Raw genomic sequence first — 20797 nt, 5'->3', positions numbered from 1 at the left:
AAATCAGTTTCCCCAACTTATATTGAACATATATAAAACACAGTTCACTCCGTCACTGCCCAGTTTATGTAGTCCATATATAGAAAACATGTGAAGTACATGAGGAAAAAAATATCAGGGAAATGTAGGATATAGGCATTATATATATTATTTAAAATGGACTTCTAAGGGTTACAATATACTCAATTATTATTGTTTTTTTTATCATTTTATGTCTAATTTGTTTCCCATTTTCTCCTCAATTTACATGACCCATTAACCAACCCACTCATTAAGACTCCCCTTATCACTAGTGATGCCCCAACAACAGGAGGGTGAAGACTAGCACATGCCTTCTCCAATACATGATACATCACCACCCAGAGTGAGCAAGGCCAATTGTGCTCTCTCAGGGCTCTGGTAGCTGATGCAAGCTACTTGAACAGGATTCGAACAGACAATCTCCTGATCATAGTGGCAGTGCTTAGCCCGCTGGACCACTCGGAGCCCCAGTATAATCAATTATACAATAATTTAAAGAAATAAAATACTATTAACATATTGATTTAGATCCCATTAGAATATATTTAATGTTATTTATATTAGCAACAGTGCACATTACGCAACATTTTAATGCCAGAGTTATCTAATAAGCTTATTTTCATATGTAGTTCCTGCATAAGTTATAAAGATTAAAGGCAATGTCGTCAGCTCTATAAGCAAAACAACACAATAATAAACACATATACACTTATTTAAAAGCAGTGCCACAAACATAGTATGATCATATCTATATATATCATATATATAAGTAAATTAATAATATTAATATTATTAATTAGTAAACACATTATACACAGTAATAACAAAGTGCAATGTGAACAAGAGATGTTATACAGCTTTAAAGCATCAGGAATGAAGCATCTCTTTAATGTAATTGTAATAAAGCACCTAAATACAGTTTCTCAGAACTTTTACCTGTTTACTCTTTAAATCTATGATACAGGAAACTTACAGTTCCTGGTGTGAGATATGAATGTGAACTCTGGGGGGAAAATAAGAAATAAGAAATAAGTCAGCACAAGTTGACGGTTTACTCACTCGACGTGCTGGAGGCACTTCCTGTCTGCCAGGTTCCTCTCTGTGGGGGTCTGGAGGGGGCTGGAGATGGCTGGTTTACAACTCGGGGGGTGGGTTCATAGACTGAACACTCCACGTTCATCTGAGAACCCCAGAGAAGGTTCCTCTGCATCGGAGCAGTTATCTCCAGCTCTGATTCAAAATTTTAAATACATTTTAAAATTAAACTATTCATTGCTGATTAAACCAAAAACATATTGTATTTTCTATGACAATAATAATCATAATCATAATCATAGTAAAATTAATTGAGCAAATAATTAAATGAAAATGATAAAACATAGTACTGTAAAATTTTTGTATACTAAATATTGTATAGTATAAATTACATTATAAAACAGGAGTGAAAATGCTTAGGTGAAAGTACTTGGTTGCTATACTTGTACTTTACTGTTTATTCAATTACATTTCCAATAAAAAAACATACTTTTTTATTTTTATTAAAACATACATTTACATTAATGCATTTTATGATAAATATTGTTTATTACAAATTATAAATAAATGTGTATCCACTTTGAATACTGTAATACATCATTTCCGTGCTTATAATGAAGAAGTTCATGAAGAAATGTAGGGTGTAAGGATGAGTTTCCTGAATTAAGTCTAGTCCTGTACTTCCCAGTATTTTAAACAGATATTTTCAATGTAAAGCAACATGTAGACTAAGCTAGGTCTAATCTCTGACAGACAATAAATAAACCCTAAAGCACATTTTCTCCTCTTTGTAAATAAACTGTATTACACGTTTTTGAATGTTGAGTTGTATGAACTCTTACCATTTCCTCCTTTTTCTTTGTGTCGACGGGTTATGCTGTCCCGTAATCTTTGTATATTCTCCTACAGGGGCACAGGAAAACATACACCAATGCACATACATATACATTTTCATCTCCTTTCATTATATCCATTGACCCATACGAGTCCAGTCAAGGGCTCACAGCAGCAGCTGCTGATTCTGTGTTTGAAGCCCAGTGCTGTGGGTCTGTGAGTACCTGCTGAAAGCGGACGGACTGAGTGCGTCTATCCTGGTCAATCTGCCAGGCCTTGAACTCCTGCACCGCCTCCTCCATCGTCAGAGCCCCCACCTTCACCCTCTCCTGCAGGGAGATGAGCTGCCTCTGCCCAGGAGTCTTCATGCCAGCGTAGGGGTCATGCACACTGCTGGGGTTACCATCACTTACTGGCCACACTGACCCTAATGGGGAAAGATTATCAAATTCATTTAAAATCATTATATTTCCAGGGATTTGCTTCAAGATTTTTTTTTAACAAATTAAATGTTGGATGTTTTGAGAGTGGGAGAACTGCAGTGTTTCAAAATATATAGGGCTCACACATGGGCCCTTAATTCCCTATTCTTGTTTGTAAGTCCAAAAAGCCAGTTCATGTGCATCATTAATTCTATATTTATACTGCATTTCTCATTTTCAGATCTGCTAAATGCAAAATCTGAGCATCTGTAGTTAATACTGCATTACAGTGAAATTAATTACACTTTATAGTTTACATTCTGTGCTGTATTACACTTTTCAGAATATGTATTATTATTTAGTATCTACTTTTAAAATTTTTATTCAAATGTACTATATTATTCATGTTTGAAATCACCTGTCCATATTCATAACTTTTTTCTTTATGTTATACAGTTCACATTTGTAATCATCTATAGCTTTATTCATTATTTTACATTTCTAATTGGTATAGTTGTTTCAGTTTTATTACAATTTATTCGTTCAAAGTAAGTTTAATTTATGTAATATATAATTAGATCACTGACTACAAACTGATGTGACCCTGTAGTTTTAGGGGGTGAGAGACCAAATATTACAGTATTTTCTCATTTCATACCTTTAGAAGATCTTGTTTCTGTGCGATTTCCCACTGAATAAACTGATTCTTTTGAGCAGAACACTGCAGAAACAGGGTAATAAACAGGTTAAAGAATGTTGAAAAAAAGCTAAATAACTATTTTTTTTTACTGTATCATATTCACAGATCTACCTGTTGAGATGTAGGTCTTGCATCCCTCAGCCTCAACCGCGCTTTGTGGCCGAGGAATCGGAGCCGGTGGACGATTCAGAACTGCAGAGATTTCGTGCTCATCTACAGTATCATAGATTTCCTCTGGACAGCAGAGCTTGTACGGGTCCTCCTCTTCTGAATAGATATCTGCAAACTCATCCCCTGTCTCTTCAGCTCTCGAGCTGACAGGATAACCATTATTCACCTGATCTTCATCAGCAGTCTCTAAATACTTCCGTGGATTTTCTGAATGAGAGAAAAAAAACATGTCAAAACTGGAACAGGGATTCATTCTTATTTTTTTTTTAAATAATTTGTATATATAATAAATATGTAATAATGTGTGTTAATAATACATTTTTGTTGGTCAGTACCAATTTAAATGTTAAGAAAACACAAAAGATTACAGAATGAAGAACTGATTAGATATTCTAATTGTTGGATAGAAATTGTAAACCCTTTCTCAAGGGGTGGTTTGGAACATGCAAAGCATAATGCAATGCTAATTTATATTTATTAATCTGTATTATTTTTATTTAAGTACATACTTTTGCTTTGAACAAATATACACTTCACAAAAATAAAGTTTTATTACACAGTAATACACTGTATATTCTACTCAAACTACTTATTAACACATTATTATTTTGTCTGTTTTATTTAGTAAAAAATAAATACTACATATTATATGTATATATATATATATATATATATATATATATATATATATATATATATATATATATATATATATATATATATATATATATATCAAGGTCTAGCTGTATAGGTTATATATTTTTTTAGTGTTCCCAGGAGATCTACTGCACATATTTTTAAAAAATGTTCATAGTCTTTATGAAAAAAAAGTTTTTATTCTTTCTAACTCAAATCATTAAAACAGCACTGACTACAGACACATTTTCCACATTTTTATTATGCATACCTTGAAGAATCATTCTAAAAGCTTCTTCTGGATGAGATGAATTTAAAGCACTGCTCAGGTCCTCATCTGCAGTGAAATTTGAAGGGTTTGTTAATGAGGTGTGTTCAGATACATTTACGGTGTATTGCTATCTTGGCAACGGAAAACACAGACGCTCCATTGATTGACTATGTTGTATCATATACACTTATTGTAAAAAAAATGTAAAAATTGTTGGCACTCAGAATGAATCAACAGACAGAAATGATTGAGGCGATCATCGAATCTGTGGGTGGAGGTGTCGTGGTCAGCACCAAGATCTCTAGTTGGTGAGGTGTCATGGTATGGGGTGCCTTTGATCTTTATTACAGGCAAAATGTCAGCCAGTTGATACAATAATAAGGTCCTGCAAGCTGTGGCCCTACTTTTGCTCAACACACACTTCAGTGCTGTATTACAACAGGGCAATGTTCATCCACATACTGCTGCTGTTTTAAGAGCTTACCTTGAAGACACAGATACTTTCTTATAGCCAACCGCATTTCTAGACCTATTCCTCAATAAAAAAATGTGCTACTGAATGTGATATCAACACGCCACCCTTTATCTTCTTTCTGAATAGCATTACATTTCAACCTCCTTCTGGGCGCAACTATTTTTAACCATTTCTTTGTCAATGAGTGTACAATCAGCTGCAGTATAGTCAATTTCTACCTCATTGTTATTTGGGGCAAAATCATTGTATTCATGTTAAAGACAAATATTAAAAAGTATTATATTGTATATTAGAAATATGTTGCATTTCTGGGACTTACACAACTGCATGTCAGGATTTAGCTCCATCATGGGCTCATATATGTCTTCTTGAATGGGGAACTTCGGTACGGGATTGTGTTTGGATAATGATACGTCGGCCATCGGCTCATAGATGTCTGTTTCTTCTGAATTTGCCACAGATTCCTTGTTATTAGGGAAATCTACTGTTTCCTGAAAAAAATCACAAAACCAATTAAACAAAGAGCGTCAAATAAACTGGTGTTTAACCCTTTTGTGGTGTTCATATTTTTGTTACTCGTTTACTTTGTTACTTGTATTAAATTCAGCAAAATTAAACAATTTTACATTAAAATGCTTTACACATGCTTGCTTCACCTAAATTGCAAAAAATATAAACAGCTTACATGGTTAATATTTGCCCTTTACCTTTCTTATGTTACATTTCTTTCAAAAAGTGCTACTCTTTTTTTATTAGTTTTTTAATAAAATGTAAAAGAAAATGAATTAAACTCAAGATATGAGTAGACAATTTGTTTAGTTTCAAATTTACAAATGAAGCAATGTTTATTAGCCCTTGGCCAAACATACTGTGTGTAATATAAATGTGTAGGGGGGGTGTACAGTGTGTGTTTATCGAAAATGTGTTTTGATATATGTTTTTCACAAAAAATGAGCCAATGCCAATGAGTTTGAGTTAGAAAAAATATTTTTTTTTGTATCATTTGATGAAAAATGAAAACGGGTCCCACAGACCCGAACACCACACAAGGGTTAAAGTTGTGGAATGGCAAATCTAATGGTTTTAAAGATGAGTGTAAACATATAGTATATAAAGTATATATATGTTGTATTTATACATATATATATAAATAGTCATAAATTGCTAGCATTATTCTCACACTGTTTGAGAATAAGGATATGATTATGATTAAGCTGACAAGGCTATAAAACCAATTACAGACTGTGTTTCAATTAAAGGCGGAAATAAACAACTAAATGTTTTACAGTTTTGAAACAAAAGTTTTGAGAAGTAAAATAAAGAAGCACTGTTTTAGTTCACTATTCATATTTGACCTTTGTACAAAAACATCTGTTTTTTTTAGCCTGAGCTCTTCCACTATGACAGCTATATATGGTTCAGATGACTCTAGGGTAGTTTTATTCTACTGATCAGTAGCTATGTTTCATTTGTAATGAAAACAGTAGAGTTATATACTACTATATCTTAGTCTTTTGTAATCCACTACAAAACCTGAATTAAAAAATTAACCCTTTTATTATGTTGTGGGTCGAACCAATGTGTAAAAAAATACAATAAAATACTAATACACATAATTAAAGTGTGAAACTTCATCCTAAGTCAGCCTGGCTTTGAGCTGCTGTTAATGTAACATGACTTGGCTGCCAATGCACTCGGGGGAACTTACAACATATTTATCCATGATCTGTCTCAATTCAGAGAAGCCACTTTTCTCTGCCAGTTTGTTTGGGTAATCCCCGTTCTTGTTGGCGACGCTGTAGGCCTGCAGGGCTCCAGGGCATTGCAGTAACTCCTTAGTCAGCTTCTTTAGCCCATACTTCGCAGAAAAGTGAAGCAATGTCGGGAGTTCTGTGTTACGCTGATCTGTGTGTCCAAAGAGAGCAGCTTGTGATATATGGGTTATTCAGTTTCTCTGAATCATAGACACCAGAAAGCCCAGCCATTCTGCTGACATCACTCCAAATACTTTCCTTCAGTCTATGCACCTCACTTTACAATTCTGGCAACACTATATAAAACTCAAGACATATTGAGTCAAAGTTCAATATGTCTTTATTTACTGTATTGTTCTGGTATAGTTCCATACATATTAAAGCTATTTTGTAGAGCAGTGGAGAAACACATATAAAACCAACTCCAAACTTAATATCATAAAAGAAAGCTATACGAATTAGTCACACAAAGTCACAATATATACTAAAAAATTAACCAACCAACATATTATTCATTAATTTACACAATTTATCTTCCAGTGATATAGTCAACCTTCAAACTGCACAGTTAATGTACAAACCACAAAACCATTTACTTCCCAGCTGTATCCAGAAGCAAATATAATCTTTAGAGGAACAGGTACAGTACTGTGCAAAAGTTCTAGGCACCTGTGGGAATTTCAGTAAAGAAAAAGCTTCTTATCTATAAAGTAAGTGTTTATTAGCCCAGCCCATCAATTTTACAAAAAGCAGAGCTTTTACAGCCCTGTTTGTTCTTTAAGCATCTCCTAATCTCTCCTCATCTATGTTTAATAGAGTTATTTCTAGTTCTCATCATATTAATCAACACCTGGTAAATTGGTAAATGTGGTAAATCAGGTGAGCTGCTGACGGAACTGAACATAATATACACATGCTGGCTGAGGAGCATCCAGGAGAAATCTGAAACTACACTTTATTGTTCTTCAGCTTGGCTCACAGGATATAACACACTTAGTTAAAAATGAGAATTCCTTGTCACATTTTACTGTATGTATGTTTATTTGCATCTGTTTAAATCATATGTGGTGATTTCTTCAGGTAAAAACACTCATATTACAGTATGTTTAAAAAAAACAAAAGTAAGAACTAATTTAAAAATATAATAGATGTATATCTGTTAAAGGTGTTAAGTTATGGAATAATTGTGAAAAACATTCAAAATATATGTTTAAAGATAAGGCGATAAGCGCTTATAAATATGAGGAATGAACTACTATTAAAGATGGGAGGCTCTGATATAATAATAATAATAATAATATTTTATTTATATAGCACCTTTCCTGAAAACTAAAAGCGCTTAACAACACAGCCATAGACAAAAGGCAGAGTGAATAAAAACAAGCATGCGTAGAAGCATTTACATGTAACAGTGCAAGTATTTATATATTAAAAAAACCTATATGTTAATTAACACTTTGCCATTCTTCTGTATTAGTTATGAGTAAGATATGATTGTATAAGATGGCTTTATAAGATTTAAAAAGGGTAGTCAAAAGTATGCAATAGCTTCAGACTACATCTTTTTTGGTTATTATCTGAGAAGTTTTGAATCCTGATTTAGGAAAATCAATATAAGTCAGTGTTAAATACACACAAACGTCTCTTACTTGCCAGCATATTCTCCTGTTCAAGCTGATTAACTCCAAACACTCGTAATCCACCTGCAGGCATCTGACTTTTGAATGATGCTGTAAACAAGTCATCCAGTGCCTCTGATGTGTTTGATGTAATGTTAAATGCCTGAAAATGAAAGAGCATATAAACATGCACATATAAAAAACTACTAAATTAACAATGTAAATATCCAAAGATGGCAATACTTTGCAACAAAAGGGTACATCACTTAACAGTAGCCATGATATAAATAAATATTGTTAAATGCTTAAGAATTAATAATTGACACTGATTAAGAATGATTAAGAATTAAGAATTATTAAAATGACTCGATTTTAATGCTCAAGATGTTTAAAAAACATGTCAATTAATAATGAATTAAGACAAGAGTTAAAAATGTTGTGTTGATACTGTCTTAACTACTGTTAATTAATGTACCTATATTTAAAAAAGTGTTAACCAAAAGTGTTTATATATAAACATAAACTAAACATATAAATGATGCAAGACAGCACAGCTACTGTATGTGCTCAATACTGTAATAGCTTAGTATAAATACTACTTTGATAGCTATTAACAATTTCTTGCCTCTTATTTTAAGGAACACAGTAACCTAAGCCACTACATGCGTACACTGTATATCTGTCTTCATTATAATATTAAAGTCTTACTGATTAACTAAACAATTACTGCCCCAGACAAGTAGACAGTTTTATTTAGTGTAATTCCAGTCTACAGGTGCCTTAAGCCAGGGAACAGTGTTATTGCTATATATATATATATATATATACGGTCAATAAAAAGACAAAAACTGTGTAAAAAACACCTTTACAGGATAAAAACTGATTGTAAACTAATGCTGATTTTACCTTGTAAAGTTTTAATAAAAGCTTTAAGACTGGCTGGATACAAGATGAACCATTTTTGCTTAATAGAAATAAAATAAATAAGATATATCCAAAGTGTACTGTGTGTATAATACATATCTTTATGTTGTTAATTGGCATTTATAAACATATTACTGTGTTTTTTAAGCTATATAGAAAAAAATATGGAGAGCAAGTATGATGAACTATGATATATGTTTAAGAAACTATTAAATGAACAATGTCATCCAGGGAATGATTGTAATCCAAAAACAAAACTGGCTTCATATTTATGAGTTTACATTTAATATACACCTAATGCTGATTTTACCTGGTAAAGTTCTGATAAAAGTTTTTAGACTGGCTGGATACAAGATGAACCATTTTTGCTTAATAGAAATAAAATATATAAGATATATCCAAACTGTACTGTGTGTATAACACATTTGTATGTTGTTAATTGGCATTTATAGACATGCTACTGTGTTTTTAAGCTATAAATAAAACTATATGGAGAGCAAGTATGATGAACTATGATAAACATTACCTGACACATTAACTTTATGGGATCCATCACTTTCTGAAGATAACTGCTAATTTCCTCCATTTCAGTGTAGTACGTCACAGTTGTTGAACATATAAGGGACTCGTTACTGTAAAGATGTAGTGATGCAGGCCCAGCTGGCATATCTGAAAGCAGAAACATTTTATAGATTCACTTAAGAGACTTAAGAGTGTTTAAACTGTTGCTTACTTTAGTTCTTCATATTTTTCAAGATGCAAATTCATTTAAAAGCTGACAAGTCAACATAGAGGAACTAAGATAGAAGTTCCTCTTTCTGATCTGACTCAAATAGTTTTAACCTACCAGGTGACTGAGCTCTGACAATATATTCGTTCACAAGCGTTCCTGACACACGCTTTGATGAACGTTCACAGTAAAATTCCACTTCCACACTGGCCTGATTGTCCAACTTCTTTTCCATGATGATGTAAACATCCACCTGAGTCTGAAAATGAAGACGAGAAACAGATAAGAGGAAAGCTTGCAAGAAAGGTTCCAAGAAGCTGAATTGTGTTTTTGCAAAATTAAAATGAATAAAATACAACCCTTATGTGACACAACTAAATTTGTTCAATCCATATCAAAGTCATAATGTTTACCTTAACCAATTAAATGACTTCAAAGTAATTTATATTAATTACATAACTGAACATACTGCACATATACTGTCCATGTCACATAATCTTTACTTGTTTCTGTTAAACTAAACTTATTATACAATATTATACCATTTAAACAGTCTTTATATAATATATGTTTTACCAATTTAACATATTCACAAATGATTATGGCATCACCTTGTTTTAAAGCATGAGTGGTCTTTGTAGCTTTCTGCCAAAAGTCACAATATCAACAACAGTAAAAAAAAAATAACAGGGGAAAGGGGAAAGACTACACAGAGATGTTGAGTGAGAGAGTGGGGGGCTCACATCCCATATGCGACGAGATGCTGCCAGCAGCTAATGGGAAATGTATGAGTTTTAATTAAGTGTCCACTTCAGTTTCTGAATCAGTTTCTCTGATTTTGCTATTTATAGTTATATGTTTGAGTAAAATGAACATTGTTGTGCAAACTACAGACAACATTTATCCAAAATTCCAAATATTGTCATTTAGAACATTTATTTCAAGAAAATGAGAAATGGCTGAAATAACAAAAAAGATGCAGAGCTTCCAGATCTCAAATAATACAAAGAAAACAAGTTCATATTCAATAAGTTTTAAGAGTTCAGAAATCAATATTTGATGAAATAGCCATGGTTTTAATCACAGTTTTTATGCATCTTGGCATGTTTTCCTCCACCAGTCTTACACACTGCTTTTGGATAACATTACACCACACCTGGTGCAAAAAATCAAGCAGTTCAGCTTAGTTTGATTTGATGGCTTGTGATCATCCATCTTCCTCCTGATTATATTCCAGAGGTTTTCAATTTGGTAAAATCAATTCATAATCAAAGTCATTATTTTTAAGTGGTCTCTTTTTTCAGAAATGTAAATTCATCACTGTAAACAGGAAAGGTACTCACACGCAAGAATAAAAAAACCATAAGTGGCCTAATACATTTGTTGTGTATTTAGTGCATAACCATATCTTTAGTGCATAAACTCATAACAAAGTATTAGAACTTACCCCACATAGTATTCTGTGTGGCTGTACAGTGAGACAGGTCTGTTCTTTTGATGATTCTTCACTTATACTCGCAGACTGTGTCTGGGTTTCTTCTGGGATGTCTGGATCTTTCTCTAGAGGTTGGATCTGAGACAGGTCTAACTCCTCAGGCTCTTCTGAAGCATTTAAATCATACTCAGAAGCATTAGCTTCATACGCAGGAGCATTTATCTCAAACTCTGGAACATTTACTTCATACTCAGAAGGAGTTACACGATAATCTGGAGAAGGTAGGCTGAACTGAGGGGCAGCCAAGCCATATTCTGAGGCAGTCTGGTCATATTTTGGAAGAGTTATGTCATATTCTAAGGCAGTCTGATCATATTTTGGAAGAGTTATGTCATATTCTGAGGCAGTCTGATCATATTTTGGAAGATTTATGTCATATTCTGAAGCGATCTGGTCATACTTTGGAGCAGTAAAGCCGTATTGTGAAGCAGTCTGGTCATACTTTGACAGAGTCGACTCGTTGTTGTCTTGTTTTGGTGGTGGAATTTCATAGTCAGTCCTCCACTGGTCTTCACGCTCAGAAACATCATTGGCAAGACTGGACTTAACTGCAAAACAAGTAACACCAGCACTATTAACCTCTAAACGGACCACATGTGCCATCACACCTCAGTTTCTCACTCTCATGCCTGCAGAACTCACACCTTTATAGTTTATAGCTGTTAGTAGGGCTAGAGGGCTAGAGGGTCTTATATATGGTTATTATAGTACATTAAGAAAAGTTTATCAAACTAGGTGTAATTGTGAGTAGAAGATTCACCAAAATATGCTGGAGATCAGCTCTCTAGGAGCAGAGTTTAAAAAGTCTAGAAGGCTGGAACGATGATATAGTGACAGCCATTCTATGCAGCAAACTTTATTGGTTGGATTTTCCTATCTGAGCACATCTGACATGCTATGCTACTACAATAGACAAGTCCATGGCAAGACACACTATTCTCTATATTGTCTATATTAATGTGCAGTACCTCAGTTAAAACATATCTATAAAGCAGGGTTGCCAGGTCCAACAAAAATATCCAGCTCAAAGTCAGCTTTAAACAGAATCTTAGCCCAAAATATATGTCTGACAGTATTTTGTTCATAAGGGATTTATTATCAGTATTGTTATTTATCTTAATAACTAATTAATAATATTGTAACAATATTAGTGTTACATTATTTCTTTCTGAACTCTCTTCCTTCCTCCGTAACATTTCTTTTTAATCGCGTTGTGATTTCTGGTTTCTGGTTACAGTGTGATTTCTCTCTCTCTCTCTCTCTCTCTCTCTCTCTCTCTCTCTCTCTCTCTCTCTCTCTCTTTCTCTCTCTGTTTCTCTCTCTCTCTCTCTGTTTCTCTCTCTCGTTCTCCCACTCTCCTTTTCATGCTGTCCTTTATGTTGTTATGTATGGGAGATGAATCCTGCCAAAAATAAAGCTAAAATAAAAACAGTAAAATAAAAATGCAAATATTATTTTGCACTTTGATTTTTTAAACATGTGTTAAAATATTATGACAAAAAAAAATCACTTCATTTGCAATTATTTTTTTTACTTGAGCATGGGTCATATGTGACAAAATAAAAAAAATGCCATTTAATATTTATTACCATAAGGTAATAATTTTACAGTCAAATCTAAAATTAAAAAGCTAATAGTGAAAAGAAAAATAAAAGTTTTACTTTGGCCTTGCCTTTTCGTGATGAACTGCATAATAAATGTCAAAAATAAAATCAAAATGCAATGGTAATGTTTTTATTTATTAGTCTGTGCAATGATTTACCTCCCATAGTTATGTTATTTTGGATATTATAGTTGTGATCAATGGAAAATTAATTTTAGTCTGGCCTTCTACACGTTTGCCCTCAGAGTTGACGTAACATCCAAGACAATACCCACTTTTTGTTTTTTGGTGGCCGTTGTCATTTTTTAAGTAGTCGATAAAAACGCACCTCTCCACCCCTGAATTTTCACCCCCGACTGGATTTGCAAACAAGCTCAATTTGGCGGGAAAACCATGAAACTGGCAACTCTGATATAAAGATATGCAAGTGTTTTTTCTGGCTTAAGGAAAATCATTCGACCAGCTAAAGAACCATTCAAGCATTCAATTTAGGCATGCATCAAAAAATGGCTCCGGGACAGGACTGCTGTACTGTGTGTAAACTGGTAATCAGTTTAACTACTTGCACAAACTGGCTAAGTTACCTCAGCCTGAACATTTTTCCTTTCACTACATAAATTCCAAGTTAGTTTAAGCTAGCAACATTTTTGGGTAGAATATCATGGCTAAAATAAATGTATAATTAGAATAACACTAATCTCTAGAGGTAAATTTATTATGCCTAGAATAGCACTGCTAAAGTAGACTCATGATTAGTATAACACTGTTGAGGTAAATGTATTGTGCTAATATATTATAATATATACAGTGTTCAATATATTTTAGTTATTGCAGTTTTGTATATAATTGATTTCTATTTAAACAGCAAGACAAAAAACGTAGAGCATGTCAATAATTTATTGGTAAAAAAGTGACAAGTTTAACGAAAACCTCTGAGAAACTGAAGACCAGTATTCAGTCTTCGACAAAATGTTTAATTTTGTTCTGTTTTGGTTTTGACCAAAAATGTTCATTTCAGTGCATCCCTAATACTTATATTTATTTATACTATATATCTAACAATTGTCATGTTTCCTTACAGTACCATTGCCTTTAATAAAGGATCATTGTGGAGTAACTGAATAGTATGTTGTTAAGTTTAAGATGTTAAGTCGGAGTCTATGCTGTTTTCTAATGCCAGATTTACACTACACGATTTTACACCTGATTTTCCAGTCGCAATCAATTTTTGGAAATATACTCGCCGCTGGCTTAGTCCCTATTTAAAACAAGACAAAAACACACAATCTGACCGTCAATGCTTTGCTATAAATGTCTGCGATAAATATATACAGAGTTTATTATCTAAACCTCTCTGCAATGCTAAAGTACTGTGAAGTACTGTGACTTTCCAGTACTGTAAAAAGTGTTGTGTGACTGGATGTTAGTGCAGAGACTAACTACAGCCAGCGAGACCGTAAAAGTGGAGTTTTTACACCTGGCTTGTACTTATAAGTGTGTCCAGTATTTTTAATCTAAAATTGTCCTGACTTCAATCATTTAAAGCACAAAAAGGCTCTGAGTATTCTTACTTTAAAGGCCTGATAACATATAAATAAACCAACCATTAAAATCAATTAGAATGCGTTTTATCTCCAACATCTCTAAACATGATCACCCGATATTCTTATTTTTAAATCACTTAGTCATAACACATGAATAATTTAGATATAAATAAACTGTGAATGTAAGCTTCTAAATGTAAACCCTTTTGTCTGTGTGACGTCTACGCAGGTCCATATAGCAAACCACTGACCTGTTAAAAAAAATGTGTTATGTAGATTAGACATCTGCATGTATCTGTTTGTTCAAATAAAGGAAAGGAAGCATGAGATCTGCATTTGTTTAAGTAAAAATTGTAAAAATAGAGTGAAAGGAAGAATTGTATTAAATTTATAAACAAAGGTTTAAGAATGTAGGTGAATGTAATAATCCCATGTTCTACATTACAGACAATCTAAAGTTAATTAAGGTAATAATTAAGCCAGTTGCAACTATATTAAGATGCTATATTGAATGGTTTGAATGCTCCAGTTGAGATAAAGATTGATAGCATTTGTTTGAAACTGAATAATAATAATAATAATAATAATAATAATAATATGTTTTACTTGTAACGCACTTTACATTTAAGTCAAATCTCAAAGCATCTGTTTGAAAGCATTGTTTTATAGTGATTTGAAGTGTTCTAAGTTAAAATATCAACTGACTGTCACAAACCAATGCATTTCTGAGCAAAACATGATTATAGTACAGAGCTAATATTTTTATTTATTTTGACTTTCCGAAAAAATTAAAGATGTTTAATTTGAACACTAATAGGGTTAATTCAAAACTAACAATGTTAATTTTTTACCGGAAATATGCTCCCTGTGTCCAGAAATGTATCCAGCTACAAGGGTTGATTTAATTGTATAAACTTCAATGTGTTACATGTCCTACTGCTATTTTTGGCAGGATTTTCCTCCCTTAACCCGCCCTCACCCTCCTTCCTCCTTTTCCAAAGGAGAGAATTACTCAACCCTCATACTGCTCTCAAAATACTATAGAAAATTAAAAACACCTACCATCAGCAAGGACCTCCAGGACTGTGGAGACATACTGCGACGGGTCATCTTCTGAATCCAGCTTATGCCAACTGTCCCAATGCTGGAAGTAGTTCTTCAAGCCATCTGATTCAGACACCCCACACATAAAGGCCACCACTTTCCATGGAGGCTGGAGAACTGTGTCGAAGATGCCCTGAACCTCCGGCTCGTCGTACAGGTCTAAGAACGCCAGTGAGAGCAGAAGCAAGGTGCACCTGCTGGAGTGAAATATGGAAAAGTCCTCCTCTTGCCACGGTCGCTCTTCATCCACATTATACAGAGTAATAGAATCCTGAGGGAAATGATTAGATGTCTCTAAGATGAGCTTCAGGTAAGTGGCCCAGTCCTGGGTCTCACTAGTGTACACAATCAACACCTCACTCATGGCAGAGCAGCCAAACTGTCCTGTGAATCAAAAATAAGGACATATGGTTAAAATATATAATTTATACAGTTAAAATAATTCAAACAGCTTTGGAAAAAACTGAAATATCACGTGTCTTCAAGTGTTTGGGGGTTATTTTAGCACCCGCCACACCTCTAAAACACTTGATAAAGACTGAGAAGAAACTAACTCACCAACCTTAAAATGAAACTACAGTAATGCAGTCATATATATTGACTTTTGGAATGGAATTACAGCATGAATAGAGCCACTGTTCCCAAGCAACCTTGGCGAGACGTGTCACCAGAGTGAGTACACACACAATCAATACCAATCTAAGCAAACTCTACGACCAGCGTCAACTAAAAAACCTGTCAAACCCACATTTTTCAACCCACGTCTTCATTCTCTGACAGATTCTCTTTCTAATGCTGGCTTTACATGAGTCAGAACGGCTGGTATGCAGTGAAACATCATGGTGTCAGAGTAGTGCAGGAGATCATGAAGAAATTTAAAACGTATAAAAATTACTAAAAACTAAATGTTGCTTTTTTTTACCAGTAGATGAAACCCAGTCCAGAGTCCCACCATGTAGCATTAGAGGAACAATTCTGGCCCAACTTCCTCGTTAAAAAAAGCTTTGCTTCAACAGTTCTGTCATGCATGGTAAATTTGCATTTTTATCTACGTTAAACAAAATACCACAGATTAAAATGGCAAGTTATCTTAAAAACACTGTTTACATTTCTTAACCCTAAGAACATATTAGTGACAAGGTCAAAATCTTGCAAAGCACTAAAATTCTCACTCATATAGATGGATGAATTTCTGAGCATTTTATTCAACCTACCATCAACTAAAACCAAGTCTTAAAGCCTTTAAAAGAACTCACCTTATAGCTTAATGAGAGGCATCCAGTTGCACTAAATCACTCCAAGTATATCCTCTAAAAGTACACACTTCTGACCTTTCTCTATCTCTACAATCAAGACGTTTTTCTACAATCTAGACGACTGTTCGCTGGTATATTTAGCTCCCAGCCTGATCTGCAGCCCACGACTTTCACATATTAAAAGAAGCTCTCAGTTTCCTGATGCTTTCGTGGCAACGTCACTTCCTAAAACACTCTGTGAGAGTAAAAAGTCTATCAGACTGAGGCTGAGAAGTTTTGCGTTAAGCTATGAGAGGTGAACTGTAACTGTAAACTCACTCCCCACAACCCAAATCCGCCAGGTTATGCAATATAGAGCAGCACAGCAAAACAAGCAGTGGAGCAGTTCCCTCAAACTAGAGTGAGTGGAATGCCAAATGATCTCAAAAAGCATGTATTTCATGCATTAAACACCCGTATATTTATGAATCAGACATTACACAACATGAGGTGGGGTTTAAATTTCAACATTTGTGGTAACTTGAGAGAGAGAGAGCAAATGGTTTCAGTAGGCGTATTTTCCACTGGAGGATCGTTTCCTCTCCAGTTTAAAATTAACTCGAGGTCTAAATAGGGTCTGTCTAGTCTTGCTTCCCACCTGACGCAATCCAAAAATTTGTTACATGTTACAGTAATTATCATCAACATATCAATCAATATATGTATATAACCATAGTGATTATGAATAGCTTAATAGTGGCCATTAAATTTACCTAGCAAAGCCAAGGAATAAACATCAATCAGTGCGTTTATATGCACCTCATTATCCCATTATTCAAGTAGTCATGTAAACAGCATACTCTGATTTATTAGATCAGGGAAAGGACTAAATAGAATCGCATCCAATTTATCAGATTTGTTTTCTCCCTTTTTTCTACCAATTTACCTAGGCCAATTGTCCAACCTATTTAGCTACTACTCAGCTGTATATCCCCCATCACTAGTGATGCCACAACACAAGGAGGGTGAAGACTAGCAAATGCCTCCTCCGATACATGTGAAGTCAGCCACCTCCTCTTGTCAAACTACTGCAGCATTTCCGAGTAGCATCACAGCGAAGGAAAGCGCAGCGACTCGGTTCCAATACATCAGCTCACAGACACCTTGTGCTAAACAACATCATCCTAGGAGTGATGAGGAGAAAAAGTGCCATCTACCCACCCAGAGAGAGCAAGGCCAATTGTGCACTCTCAGGGCTCCGGCAGCTGATGGCAAGCTGCATGACTGAGATTTGAACCAGCTATCTCTTAATTATAGAAGCAACGCTTATTCTTAAACAAAGTATTTTCCCATTTTTCAGTCTGCATATGCACGAAAACAAACAGCAAATAAAAACAAGTAGTGTTTAACATAGCACCTTTTGTTGACCTACCCTAGTAAACCACAAAGTACACTAAAATGCTTTGGTATATATATACATATATAATACACCAGTTCCAATGCCTGATTATTTTTAATATATGTTTTCTGTTTAAATTCATGTAATTTTAATTTTTACACTGTTACATTATTATATTGATGGAATAAAATGTCCTTAAAATGACAATACTGTTGTTTATTCTTTTATGTAAATATTTTTATGTTATTGTTATACTCTGGACTAACATATTGACCAGAAAAATCACTTTGCCCAGAGTTTTTATGACAGATTTCATAACATACCAGTTTCTCTAAGGTTTCTCTCTCTCCTCTACAGGAGCCCAAAGAAAAAATATTTTAGTTCCATAAAGAACCATTCATGTAATAAGATATTTATATGTAAAGAACCTTAAAAAGGTTTGTAAATGTTCTTTTTAAAACAATACGTTTGCTTCTTTATAAAACTAAAAGTGGTTCTACAGCATCACTCAAAAAAACTCTTTAGAGCATCTCTATTTTTAAAGTGATCAGTGTAGCACTGTAGAACTAAACCTACACTGTTGTGCACACTGAATAGACAATCAAAGCCAATTTTATTGTTTTTCTTTTTCACCACTGACGTGATGAGTGAGGAACAAAATATAGTTCCTCTGAAACACAGGCCACGTTTACCACAGTACAGTAAATACGGATATTAAATCATACCAAACACACTTATACAGCAAAACATACAACTCACAGCACAATATACACTGACAAGACAAAAGTCTTGGGATAGCAGTATGCAAATTGAAAATTAAGTGGTACCTCAGGGGGTGGCTTGGGAACATCCATTACATATGGTGAGGTGTTTTTGTGTTATGGAACACTCATGACAAGGTGACATAAATTATCTTTGAGTGAGTTTGTGTTCAGCCTAAGAGTGCTGAAGAGTGCTACTACAGACTAGTAGCTCTCCAGCCCAGAGGGTTGTTGAACCCAACTGCAGAACAGCTGATCTCAAAGCAGGTAAACCCAAGAAGAAAGGAAAAAAAATAAAATAAAAACACACCGCTCCTCACGTGGGATCAGACCTGTGTCGACAGAGTCACGATCCAATACACTATATCTGCCCCGGCTAGTGATATGGGACACAAGTAGGAAAACGCCCTTATAAAGAGATAGGGAGCCCAAGAAAGATGGAAAAACGAGAAGAGGAATGTAAACAAATGCTCTTCAGAGAAGTATTTTTTTTCATTATCTTTCATTATAGTTCAAACAACCTCACAAGCCAGATGTTTCATGCTTGTGGGCCACATCTGGCCTGTGGGCCACCTTTTGCCGACCCCTGGTTTACAGTGTCACATGGTACCACCCACAGTGGACAGTGAAGTTTGGTTTTCCAGTAAAATAATGTATTAGACTCTTTTAGCTTTATACAAACTTAAAAAGAGATTTAATTTCATTTGATTTATAAATGAAAGTGTATGTAGTGAGCATTTGCTGATACTTGCTTGTTTGATTTATATTTTCAGATTCACTGTGGACTATATTGGGCATAGGCTACATTGGAAGGAAAAAAAAACTTTTCCCTGACTCAGCTGACCTATAATAAGAGCTTGTTTCTGCCATTATCAGCAGTGTGTTCAACTTCTGCCCCAGTGTGGATATTTTTAAAGTGAAACTTGCTTCTTCCTGCTCCAGTATTAGGAGGTCAGTCAACTGCCTTTAGACACTGTTTGTGGCCGCCATTTTCTCAAACATATTGTCATGCATCTACTTCCTTTTTTTTTACATTGTTTAATTTAACCCTTAGTGGACACAGTTATCACTGGCAATTACAAAAAAACAACAAAGTTTTATCTAAGCTTGGACTGTCAGATACATTTCACTTTTAACATTTAAGTCCTTTTCACTTACTTTAGGGAAGGCATTCTAAATAGAGTTGGTACATTAAAGCTTTACCATTTGTCGTGTTGCCATTCCTTCTCACAGCACTTAAACAACATTTTGTTATTTTGTCCCATTCTTCCTGCAAACAAGTCTTAAGGTGGGCAACACTACAGTGATGCAATTTTTTGTTTTTGAATTCTACACAGGTCAAGTGAGGTCAGGTCTGCAGGCAGGCCAGTCCAGTACCCGCGCCCTCTTCTTCCACAGCCATGCCTTTGTAATGTATGCAGCATGTGGTTTTACACTGTCTTGTTAAAAAATGCATGTATGTCCCTAAAAAACAGCATAAAATACCAATCAAAAGTTTGGACCAGCTTAAATTCAGTGTTTTTTCATAATTGTTTCATTATGTTCTGCATTGTAAATCCAAACTATGAAGATATTAAATTATTACTATGGACAATTTGTATACAGTGAATAGCTCTATTTTAAAAATGATAAACTTATGAAAGTACCCTCAAGTGCGATGCAGTAATGATAAAACTGGCTCTCATCAGGACCGGCCCAGAAAAAGAAAGGCAAAGTTACTTCTGTTGCACAGGATACGTTCATCAGTGTTTACTACCTGATTTTTTATGTGTCCCTTAATAGTCTGGATAAAAAATTAAAATAGTGAATGAGAAGGTGAGACCAAACTTTTGTATGGTACTGTATGTTGCTCTTTCTCAATGTATTTTTCTGTAGTAATACTGCCATCACCTGCCAGTGCCCCCTTTACCAAAGGTACTGACACAACTCTATATCCTGACAAACCCTGGATTTTGCACTTACTGTTGATAACAGTCTGGATGGACCATTTCTTCTTCGGTCTGGCGTACACGTCGTCCATTTCTTCAGAAAAAAGATGTGGAATACCGCTTTATCTGATCACAA

At 34.4% G+C, this 20797-nt stretch overlaps 1 protein-coding gene across 2 annotated transcripts in view; it reads right to left on the bottom strand.

Moving 5' to 3' along the window:
- pik3ap1 (phosphoinositide-3-kinase adaptor protein 1) overlaps positions 1–20797 on the bottom strand; it is a 30536-nt gene extending 9739 nt beyond the window's left edge. Inside the window, exons 1-14 of one of the 2 annotated variants that reach the window (XM_022684753.2) lie at positions 20696–20797; positions 15297–15722; positions 11040–11635; positions 9710–9851; positions 9389–9531; positions 7969–8101; positions 6274–6470; positions 4885–5056; positions 4091–4156; positions 3124–3390; positions 2971–3033; positions 2115–2317; positions 1899–1959; positions 1081–1251 (exon numbers count right to left, since the gene is read on the bottom strand). In XM_022684753.2, coding sequence (XP_022540474.2) covers positions 1081–1251; positions 1899–1959; positions 2115–2317; positions 2971–3033; positions 3124–3390; positions 4091–4156; positions 4885–5056; positions 6274–6470; positions 7969–8101; positions 9389–9531; positions 9710–9851; positions 11040–11635; positions 15297–15722; positions 20696–20753 — 2698 coding nt within the window. In that variant the 5' untranslated portion in view covers positions 20754–20797. Of the gene's footprint in view, positions 1–1080; positions 1252–1898; positions 1960–2114; positions 2318–2970; positions 3034–3123; positions 3391–4090; positions 4157–4884; positions 5057–6273; positions 6471–7968; positions 8102–9388; positions 9532–9709; positions 9852–11039; positions 11636–15296; positions 15723–16594; positions 16960–20695 lie in introns of those variants that run through there. The other variant, XM_007256097.3, reaches the window with a different exon arrangement.

This window comes from Astyanax mexicanus, chromosome 7, assembly GCF_023375975.1.
Source record: "Astyanax mexicanus isolate ESR-SI-001 chromosome 7, AstMex3_surface, whole genome shotgun sequence".
NCBI classification, from domain to species: Eukaryota; Metazoa; Chordata; class Actinopteri; order Characiformes; family Acestrorhamphidae; genus Astyanax; species Astyanax mexicanus.
This window is presented reverse-complemented; position numbering and strand designations above follow the sequence as displayed.